The sequence below is a fragment of the Alosa alosa genome, chromosome 22 (genome assembly GCF_017589495.1).
Source record: "Alosa alosa isolate M-15738 ecotype Scorff River chromosome 22, AALO_Geno_1.1, whole genome shotgun sequence".
Taxonomy (NCBI): Eukaryota; Metazoa; Chordata; class Actinopteri; order Clupeiformes; family Clupeidae; genus Alosa; species Alosa alosa.
The window spans coordinates 23,031,231-23,043,083 of record NC_063210.1 but is presented as its reverse complement, the minus strand read 5'-3'; the positions used below and the strand labels follow the sequence as shown (position 1 = coordinate 23,043,083).

Sequence of the window (11,853 nt, the reverse complement as noted above, 5' to 3'; positions counted from 1 at the left end):
GCCACTCACCATAGAAGAGGTATGAGAAGATGACCTGGAGGTCCTTGTTGCTGGTGACCTGGTCAGCCCAGGTGGTGGCGCTGGTGCCAGACAGACGGAAGATGTTGCAGTAAAGGTCAGCGATGCCGGACTTGAGCAGGAAGAGGGCCAGCCAGCGGGGGATGAGCTTCAGGCAAGGCAGCAAGTGGGTCTTTCTAGCACACATCTACAGCGGCAACACCAAACAGCAAAAAGATCCTATAAAACCTTCAGCATTTATCCATTTAATAACAATAATAATAATAATAATAATAATAATTTAAGTACATGCTTTACAGGCATTACTCGATGAGACACCTAATCCACCTAAAAAACACCATAGAGAATCCAGCTGGTTAGTCTCTGTTCTGAAATCATCTTCTTTGGATATTCCCCTAGGTGTCCCTCTTTCAAAGTCATAGCATGGTATATCTCTCACTCTCAGATGCACGCATGCACACACACACAAACACAAACACACCCTCTCAATCCATTTTCTATCATTTCCATCAAGCCCAGAGCTGGTATTCTGTAGCCTGGAAGCCAGCCGAACTTAGCCCCGCCTACAACATTTGAGGTCGGGAAGTTCGGTCTGGAATTGTTCCGTTGAGGAGCAACTATGCCCGAACCAAAGCTGTTTAGACCAATCAAATAGTTTGGGTGGGCTTTGTACGATGATAGACAAGGCACTGTTGCTGATCTGTCCATCACGTCATCTGAGCACACTTCTGACGACGCCAGGCTATGTATTCTGGTATTTGTAGCTAGAAAAAAATTTGCCTAGTTAGAATGTACAAGCACATATTTGGCATAGTTACAATATTTGAGTGTATTTCGATATGTTTGTTTGTATGTATGTATGCAGCTATGTACAGTATGTAAAAGTGAAATAAATCATTAATTATAATAAATCACTGCAAAACATTACATGAGGATCAGCTTACATTTATAACAGTAAGATCTTTTCAGGAAATAATACAATGTGACACATCACAGAATATTTATGACATGTATATGCATTACCCTCTGTACATATGTACATACACTGTATACATACAAAAATCTATGTATATTTTGTATTGTATACTGGGGTTAGTTTGTAACAGAAAAAACATGGCTGTCGTCTACACATATTCCGCCCCTTCTACCGCCAAAGGTGGTAATCATTGTTGTGCCAATCATGTGGTATGTTGCGAATACATCGTGACAATCATATGTTGTGATCTCGCAGCTTGAGCGAGGTTGGTGTCGTGAAGCCTTGCGCATGCGCAGTTCTGCCTGAAATAGATGCCCAATAAGTGCCCAAAAAGCGTTGCAATATGGGCGCCGAGTGGAGGGACTTGCCTAAAAGGACTTTGATAAAAGTGCCTCATGTCTTGTCTCCACCGTGGGATAGTAGGAAACGCAATTTCGATCTCTTTGTATGTCTTGACATGTGAAGAAATTGACAATAAAGCAGACTTTGACTTTGACTTTGACACAGTGCCCTACTTCCATTCCCTGACTGCAGGGGGCAGTGTGCCCCATCCCATACCTTCATGAGTTTGAAGAACTTCTCGACGGCCTCGGTGTCGTCTGGGAACTGCTTTTTCAAGTGTGCCTCCATGGCGGTCTTGCCGGTGTAGAGACTGTACTCGCGGCGTTCCTCTCCCAGGCCAATGTGGATGGTGTCAAAGTGTTGGGGCAGGGTCACAAATTCCAGCTGGCCTTCTGTGATCTGGTCAAAGGCCACCTGCAACAGGCTGTTTTTGTGCAGCTGACCAAGGTAGTGAAGACCTGTAAACACACACACACACAAACACACACACAAATGAACACATTACAGTATTTTACAACTATTCACACACAAAACTCTGTGTCTATTTTTCAAAACTCTACACACAGAAACCACTATTGCTCACACAAAATGCAAAATGCCTCAAAAAACAAAATGACAAACAACATTCAAGCTGTTATAAACATATAATGTCGCCTCACATTATAAAAACTTTTATCATAATATGACACTTTGGATACATCATGCACACCACACCTAAAAAACCTAAAACTCTTCTGTCTTTCATGGGTTTCTATGTATACTGTATTTCCATACAAGAGTTAAAGTGAGTGTTAGTGAGTGAGTGAGTGAGTGAATGAGTGAATGAGTGTGTCTGTGTGTGTGTGTGTGTGTGTGTGTGTGTGTGTGTGTGTGTGTGTTGAGGGAAGGGGGGAAGTTGGGCATGTATGTATAGGCCTATAGACCCTTTCAACTGCAGAAAAAAACATGTGCGTTCCTAAGGCATTTCCGGAGGCAAAGAAAACAACATTGAGCTAATGGTAACTTAGGGACAAACACAAATAAAAAAGATGTAAAGTTTTACGTAAAGTCCACTTTTTGTAAAGCATTACGCTAAAGTCCGATTCATTTTCATTTCAAAGTAGGCTATCTGCATTGGTTCTGAACATTTCAACCGGAAATCCTCTAGGAACAGATTGAAAGGCCATAATCGGATGGTGTTCAGTAAAGTAATGAGTGATACATTGTGTTTGAAAAACAAAATCGAGTAACTTCAGTTAGATTTTTGTGTGTTAGGTAGAGTTGTGTATGGTGTTTTTTATTAAATTAAAAATTGAGTCAAAGGCTGAGAATTTTGAGTTTTGCAGATTTGGTGTAAGGTTATGGTGTTTGAGTGACACGTTTCAACAATTGTGTGACAAGCTAAGATTTACTGTGTAAACAGCTGAAAAAAACTGTAAAATAATTGTTTTAGTACTTAAAGATGGGCAGCAGGAGGCAGCAGCAGGGCAGCTGATTGGCTAAGGAGGCCACCTTAGTAGGTGTGTCTATCTTGATTCTTTCCCCTCTAGTTCAGTTTTCTTTGTTCCGCCGACTATAGTTGGTTATCAAGGTATTATTAGAATGGTCAGTCCCTAAAACTCAGTTTATGATTCGAGCAACAACAACAGCAACAGCAAGTTGCCTACAGTGAGCTGCCTGCTACAACAGCGGCGCTCGGCGAGCAGTGAGGGGTTAGGTGCCTTGCTCAAGGGCACTTCAGCCGTTCTTAATGGTCGGGGTTCGAACCGGCAACCCTCCGGTTACAAGTCCGAAGCGCTAACCAGTAGGCCACGCCAGCCCCAATCATTTGCATTATTATTGCCCCAATTATTGTCATTATCAATTTCTGTAAGAATCCAAATTCAGTAGACATCTCTCCCTGAGATTCCGTTATCTCCCTGATTTCTCCCTGATCATTCAGTTATAAGGGTAGCTTTAAAATTGGTTTCAACAACATTGAATTTTTGACTTCCAACTTGCATTGGTTTTTAAGTATTCATCAGTGTATTCAGAGTATCATTCCGCTGTCGTTTCTACTGTACTGTATTAAAACAAAGAATATTGATCCATATTAAATGAACATTTTATTTGTACTGACTGTAATATAGGCCTATACACTTACATTTTGTAGTTGACAAATGCAAGTCACAAAAACAATGTTGTAATGTTGGACATTATAGTGTGTGAGGTCCCCTGACAGTGTTGGCCATAACCCTCCCCCTGTCTATACTAGGCACAGCAAGCATAACTTAAGTCAACAACCCTCGTGTAGTAGGCCTACTCACCAACATCGAATTCAAAGCCTTTCTCCGTGAAGGTGTGGCAGCATCCACCAGCCTGGTCGTGTTGTTCCAGAACTAGAACCCTCTTCCCTTGTTTGGCTAGACACGCGGCGGCGCTCAGGCCTCCGAGCCCGCTGCCGATGATGATGGCATCCAGGTTCTCTGGGATTCTCTCCCGACTGAAACCTACACAGAGGAGACAAAGGGGAGACACTTTGAAACGACCAATCATCACACAAAGACAAATCATCACAATCGCAGGAGGAGGTCAAAGGAGCAGGAGGACGAAGGGTAAAACATGGGCTCACAGTATGCTGGTCATCAATGGAGAAGTCAGCCTTATGTTCTGCGCTGTTATTTTTTATTTTTTTAAAGACAACTATCTTAATCTACAGTACAATAGCCTACATTGACTACCATTACCACAACTAGATGTACCGCAGAGCGGTACAAAATATGACCGCCGCCCAGTCCAGCACATGTTTTCCACAAAAATAAGTCACGCTGAAAGGCATATATGATTCTAACTGTCTCACTGAATTGCATTATGCACACTCAATTCTCACTGGTATCTGCTAGACAACAAGTACCATTTATGTGCCTGTGTGTGTGCATGTGCATGCATGCGTATATATGTCTACTGTGTGAGTATGTGTCATACGTAGGATAACTGTGAATGTATGTGTGTGTGTGTGTATCTATTTATGCACATGTGTGCATATGGAATGGGTTTACATGACCCCTGGAGGCAAACATACACAAAAAATTGGTCATCCTAGGCCCTACGGTTCTCAAGATATTCACAGAAAACTGTGTCTGCCCTACCCTCCTTTCGGGGTGTCCAGTCCAGCGGGGGGCTACAGATTAAAACGAAAAACGATGGTTCCATGCTATCCATGTGGGGTTACATGCCCACCAAGTTTCGTGTACCCCGGTCTTTCAGTGTCCCGGGAATCCTTGTTGGTGTACGGTCACTAAATGTACATATAAATTATTTTTTTGGAAGGCCCCCCATGAACGAAAGTCCACGAAACTTGGCATGCATTCGGAGGGTCCTACACTTTCAATTTCGTGCAGTTTTGACCATGTCAGCCAGAGATATTGTGATGAAAACACCTAATGTTTTGCTTTTTAATTTTTAACTAGGTGGCGCTATACATGAAATAAGTGGTAATGGGATAGGTTGACATGCCCCCTTCAGACCAACATACAAAAAAAAGGTGGACCTCCTAGGCCCTACAGTTCTCGAGATATTCACAGAAAACTGTCTCCGGCCACCTACAGGCCAGTTGGTGTATAGTAACATAAATTAATTTATTTTGTGACCCCCCCATGAACGGAATTCCACGAAACTTGGCGTGCATTCAGAGGGTGTCATAATTATCCTACACTTCCAATTTCGTGCAGTTTTGACTATGTTAGGTCACAGATCCCCGCGATTACAACACCTCATTTTACTTTTTTGTGTTTAACTAGGTGGCTATACATGAAATGAGTGGTTATGGAATGGGTTGACATGGCCCTTTGAGATCAACATACAAAAAAATGGTCCTCCTAAACCCTACGGTTCTCGAGATATTCACAGAAAACTGTGTCTGCCCTACCCTCCTTTTTGAGGTGTCCAGTCCAGCGGGGGGCTACAGATCAAAACGAAAAACGATGGTTCCATGCTATCCATGTGGGGTTACATGCCCATCAAGTTTCGTGTACCCCGGTCTTTCAGTGTCCCGGGAATCCTTGACGGAAATTTGGACATGCGAAAAAGCGGCGGTCATAATAAGTCCAAATGTTGCCAGCCAGAATAAAATTTAAAATGTCAATATTGTAATGTCTTGCGTTGTTTAATATAAGTGAGAGACAAGTGATTGCGGTAGGCTACTGTACATTCTTCATGCGAACAGGTGACTATGATGAATCTCCAGGTTACACTCTCTAGTAAAGATTCATAAATAGTGTAATTGTTCTTTAATATGCTTCTTAATCCTTTGGATTTTGGCCGAGAGCACAAGTGTGAAGTTAATAGCCTAATAAAAACAGAAATAGGATGAGCAGATAAGACTTCTGTGTTGTTGGGCTAAGAGAAAGGCTTCTGATGTTACAATACATACAATGCAATACATGACATGGCTGCGTGTTTAGTTTGCTATAATCCATGTTAAACTTTGAGAAATTACAGAACAGAATGAGATTATGCTAAGGACAGCAGAGAGACTGATGCAGACTAGCCAGTCTACAGACGGTGTATGATGAATCAACCTCTCACGAATATTGCATGCTCGCTAGAGTTAGCTTTGATGTGCTGGGAGCGGCGCCAATGCGTCCTGTTTATTCGGAAAATTTTGGAGTGTCCCCTCAGGCACTTAGCGCGTGATGCGCAGTGGAAACTGAAACAGTGATTATGACATTGTTAATCGAGCAGGATAATGATCCTTTTAGTCCGTTTTTAAGAAACTGAGTAGCCTACCGTCTCTCAATGGTGTTGAGCACTGACGCCAAGGGGCATTTTTAAAAATTAGTTCATGGTGTCGCTTTAATTACAGTTAAAGTCACGAAGGGCTGACAGACTAGCCCTTACCTCACCTCATAGTCTTACGGATGTTCGGAAAGGAGAATAAGACCACATTTTGCATTCATTTTTTATTGCACAGACGAGTTTCGGTTTAGTGCCTTGACTAGCATTTAAAGCATGTGCCTTTGACAGATGTATGATTAATAACATAAAAATGACGTTCATGGGGCGGTGGGTCAGTAGTACCCATACCATGAACAGGCCCAAGTCACGGGGACCCTGATTCGAGTCCGACCTGCGTGGGGTGGAATAATTTCCCGATCCTACCGAATCTAACACTACTCACTTCGTGTCACTCTTCACTGTCCTATCTGAATAAAGGCAAAAAGTCCAAATAATATACTTTAAAAAATGACTGTGTTGCTTGTAATAAGTAGCCTAGTTGTATAGGGTCCATACCGATGCGTGCAAATGCAACACTTTATTAGTGCATGCCATGAATATAAATACACTACTGGTCAATGGTTTGAGATCACTTAGAAATATCCATTCTACTCCATTAGGACTACCAGCTGAGATCATTTGCATCGTTTTTTTTCAACCCTTTTGCAATTATGTAAGCACATACAGTAATGTAATCTGAACACTGCTGCCCTGATTAAAAAAAAAAAGCAATGCAACTGATCTCAGCTGGTATTCGGTCTATAATGGAGTGGAATGGAAAGTGACCCCAAACATTTGAATGGTAGTGTATATTAAACACATACAGGTGCATTTAAAAAAAATTGAAAATCACAGAAAGGCTCAGGAAACCTTTGCCAGTGTTTTGACTTATAGCTGACTAGAGCTCTTCTCAGGTCAACATTTCTGTATTATACAATATGCTTTTTTTAGATATATTTTGATATATATTTATATTCCTATTTTTTGATATATATATATATATTTATATATATATTTCTGATTTCCAGGAGCTGTAAGCCATAATCATCAAGATAAAAAAAAATAAGCCGTAAAATATTTCACTTTCATGTAATCAAACTAGAATATATGAAAGTTTAACACAGCACATTAAATGACCTCTGTGTATGAAATGTGCTATATAAATAAAGTTGACTTAACTTGACTTTCTGAAACAAATTACGGAAAAAAATGAACTATTCCAGGATATTAAATTTTTTAGATACACCAGTATACCATGTTATGTGTGAAGAAAGACAGAGCCACTCACCTTTCTTCAGGACCTTGTCTCTCTTCCTCTGGTCCAGTTCTATTGGTTCTTTGGGCCGCACTGACTCCAGAGAGAACGGGCTCCGAGTCCCAAAGAGGTACCAGTAGGTTCCCCCGGTGAAGACCAAGGACCACACCAGAAACACCAGCAGCCACATGCTGAGAGCCAAGCCTCTGGTCCAGAGATCCACACAACAGACGAGTGATAAGCAAGCAGCAGGCGCTTACACAGAGACAGCAAGAACTGATGCACACAAGCACGCACCCTAGCCAGCTCAGTGAAGAGACACCGGTTGTTTCAGTTTGAGTTGAAAAAAAAAAGCAACTAAAGTAGAACCAGCAGAAGAAGGGAATTGAAAGAGAGAGAGAGAGAGAGAGGGAGATTGGAGGTTTTACAAACAACAAATTCAGAAAGAAGTAATATTAAAACGTATAATTAGATGGTACCAAAACAATGAGGTTTCAGAAAGAAGAGATGAGGCAAGGAGGTGGAGAGAGCACGCCAGAGGAAGATAAAAGGGTTTCACTGTCTGAGAGACATACTGCCAAAGGAAGGCTTCTCATCGTGCTTATACTGTATGGCCCTATGGGTGTGGCCTGTGCACTTTTTTGACCATTAAAACGGACCAATTAAAATAAATCACTTATACAGTCACTTATAGTGATTATACAATCACTATACAGTCACACTTAACAGAAGACATCCCTTTCAAAACATCTGAAGAATTGCTGGCCATAAAGATAAGAGACTTGTCAGCATTCATCCTCTGTGATCACATAACATTTTAATAAGTATTGGACAATTTGTCAGTATCTGATTCTGTGTTACACTACAAGGGTGAGAAAGCTATGATGACCTACTGCACACTGACTATCTGTAGACTGTCTGTAACCACACTTATGTTTGTGGAAAAAAAAATTGCTGACAGGAAGACTAGCACAAAACAGTGTGTGAACATTGGCCCTTGGTGCAGTCGCTAATCTGGACCTAGTTACCCCATCATGATGTAACAGTTGTATATAGTTGTAAATGAGTAAACCTTTGTGATACGTTATCTTATTAAGCTGAGTAATGTGTCGCCTTTTTGTGCAGCTTCATGGCGGAACGCTGGACGTTATTATTAGACACATGCCAATTGTACCCCCAAGGAGGGTAGACATAAAGGCGAAGCGTTTCATTCCGTCACCAGTGTAAATGTGTTAAGACGGAGGAATGGGGGACATGGGCGTGGGTGTCTAGGTGACGTTACCTATGCAACCACCAACTGGGAGATTTAAAAACACAAACAGCTGATCAGCTGATCAGAAGGAGCAACAACAACAACAAAGGAGAGAGAAGACTGAAGACCGAAGACGTTAAGCGCAAGAGTCCGACATTATAAGCATCGACACATAGTACTGCACTATGATGCAGAGCAACTTCACTTGAATTTGTAGGGTGCTAAAAATGTGAGTTCTCCCGCCATTGTTTTGAAAATCACACACCTGACTGCTGCATCTGAAGGCCCACGCATAAGTTATAGGCCTACGCCTATCACTCTACACGCCTCCTGTTGCACGTCACGTTTTAATTGGTTAGCTGGTCCTGCCTCCTGGCTCCCCAAAATGCCAGATTGTGTGTGAACAGACAATGATTCGCCTCGTTTTTAGACACACGATGCGGCACAAAGACAAGACATCTCCACTCCCTGTGAATGTTGCGCGATCTCTAAAAACGGCTATAGTCTGTAATCTCGGGGTGAAGGGGTGGGGGGGTGGAATTAAATTTAGGAGCCAGAAGACGTGAAGAGAATGCAATCTGTTCCTAGAGGAAATGTTCAAAACCAATGCAGATACTTTGAAATGAAAATGAATCGGACTTTAGGGTAATGCTCTACAATATGTTGACTTTAAAAACTTGTTTTTTCACATTTTTTCAAGTTACCATAAGATCAATTTTGTTTTCTGTGCCACCGGAAATGCTTTAGGAACACACACGTGTTTGTTTATGCATAGGTGTATAAAATCAAGCATCTATATGATGAATGAAGACAGCACGTGCATGGTGCTCGATTAATACACCTGTGGAAAAGGGACCTGATGAAACCCATGAATATCCAGTCAATGAAGACAACCATACAAGGTGGTCAGCTATTAAACGTGAATGATACGTGTTCAGGCCACATTGGCTGGAGACAGGCAGTGAATCTGCCTACAAAGGCGCTTTGGACAAAGGCGTCTGCTAAATCCATAACCATAACCATAACCATAACCATATCCATAACCATAACCATACAAAAGAAAGAGGAAAAAGAGCTAAAAAGGGTGCAATTGTTCAGTTAGCAAAAGCATTTTACTATGAGTTATTAAAATTACTATGATTATTGAAACTAGATGTATGTCATTATTATCATTTAAATATTATTATTTTTTTTTTTTTTTGTTGTTGTTGTTTTTTTTTTTTTTTTTGGGGGGGGGGGGCACCACAAAGCAGTTCTGCTTTGGGCCCCCAAATGGGTACAAAATACCGCTGACCGCTGCCCAGTCCTGCACATTCTCTCCACAAAAATAAATCACACTTGTCAATTTGTCTCCATCTCCTACTCCTATTTTTGTGTATGTAAATGAGTATGTGCATAGTGTGTGTTTGTTTTTATATGTGTGCGTGCTTCTGTATGTGTGTGCGTGTGCGCGTAGGTGCGTGCATGTAGGGGTGTGTGTGCGTGCATGTGTGTGCGTGAGTGTGTGCCTGTGTGTTTGTGCATGCGTGTGAGTGTGTGCGTGCCTGTGTGTGTGCATGTTTGTGCGTGTGGTGCATGTGTACTGTGTACTGTGTACTGTGTGTGTGTGTGTGTGTGTGTGTGTGTGTGTGTCTTTATGTGTGTGTGTGTGTGTGTGTGTGTGCATGAGTGTCTTTATGTGTGTGTGTGTGTGTGTGTGTGCGTGCATACATGCGTGTGTGTATGTGACATGTCAGCCAAAGATACCTGCGATTACACCTCGTTTTTGCTTTTTCATTTTTAACTAGGTGGCGCTATACCTCAAATGAGTGGATATGGGATGGTTTGGCATGGCTCCTCGAGACCAACATACGGAAAAAAAAATTGGTCATCCTAGGCCATACGGTTCTCGAGATATTCACAGAAAACTGTGTCCGGCCTACCCTCCTTTCGGAGGGCCTGGTGCGGTGGGTGGGCGACGGATCAAAGCGAAAAATTATGGTTCCGTGTCATCCTTGTAGGGCTACATGCCCACCAAGTTTCGTGCAGTCCAGTCTTTCAGTGTCCCGGATACCGTTGAGGGAAATTCACTGAATTTCCGCTAGCACGGCAGTCATAATTATATATTATTGTAATTACATCAATGGCAACGTACAAGGCCAGTTACTCAATGTTTCTGGCAAAGTAGAGAAGGTGCATTAAGCAATGCCTGCTTCAAAGAGTTTTGTTGTTATTAGCTAATATCTTACGTCATTACAAACTGTTGCATCTCACATAATGATTCAAGTCTTTGGCTCTGTTTGAAACGGAAGACAGCTGCCTGCTGCCTCCCTCCCTACATAGAGAGCTGTCTCACTAGACATGACTTTGGATTAAATGCATCTTTTAAGAATGAGCGTAGCACTCGAGAATCTTTGGTTAACACTGTGTTGTGACGTTAAACTAAACTAGCTTACGGAAGCTAGCAAGCTAATGGTAGAAATTAGTTTGACGGGCGGCACATATATCAGACCAGACACTATCAATGGTTACAACAATGGTATAATCAGATAGTAAAGCATTTATGTCTCGCTACAAATCTATAAATCTAAGCAAAATAATGTCACACAAATCACATTTCAACAGATTCAGCAGCCATTACCGGTGTCATCTGCCATCTTTGTTTACTTTTCACAGCTGTTTCAGACGTTGCCGCAAAGGATTATGGGTAGTAGGGAGCATGAAGTGAGCATCGATGCTGCCTTCAAAACTGACCATGCATTATTCGGTAATTCTAAGATTTCTTAGAAAGCAGCAAAATATTTTTTCCGGTTTCGAACCACACTTGCTGCCTCGCTCCCCAGTTCAAAGTCTGCTTTATTGTCAATTTCTTCACATGTCAAGACATACAAAGAGATCGAAATTGCGTTTCCTACTATCCCACGGTGGAGACAAGACATATTTTACCAATTAGGTCCACAGACAAACATAACATTCAAGTAAACAATATAAAAAGTAAAAATAAGAAGGCACATACAATGAAATAAGAGCAGCAAAATTTGGTAGCAATTGTGCATACAGTAGACAGTCAATATAATAGTGCAAAAGTCAGGCCAATAAATGGCTGAGGTAGTTTTGTTTGACCTAAGTATGCAAGTGGCATAGTGGTGCAAGTTATGTAAGAGCAGCAGAAGTGTGTTCAGAAGTGTTCAGGACAACAGGACAACAACAACAAGTTGCAAGTGTGCAAGTGTACAAGTGGAGTAGTGCAAGTGGAGTAGTGCAAGGCAGCCATTGTGGGTCTAAAAGTCCAGGATG

General features: G+C 41.7%; 1 protein-coding gene across 1 annotated transcript in view; it reads right to left on the bottom strand.

Moving 5' to 3' along the window:
• The window catches only part of LOC125287844 (inactive all-trans-retinol 13,14-reductase-like), a gene marked incomplete in the record, with an annotated part of 10,452 nt that extends 2,568 nt beyond the window's left edge, over nucleotides 1-7,884 (bottom strand). The window contains 4 exon segments of the mRNA XM_048233891.1: nucleotides 10-205; nucleotides 1,553-1,794; nucleotides 3,622-3,804; nucleotides 7,359-7,884. Of these exon segments, the coding sequence (XP_048089848.1) occupies nucleotides 10-205; nucleotides 1,553-1,794; nucleotides 3,622-3,804; nucleotides 7,359-7,515 (778 nt within the window).
• Nucleotides 7,885-11,853: the final 3,969 nt, after the last annotated feature.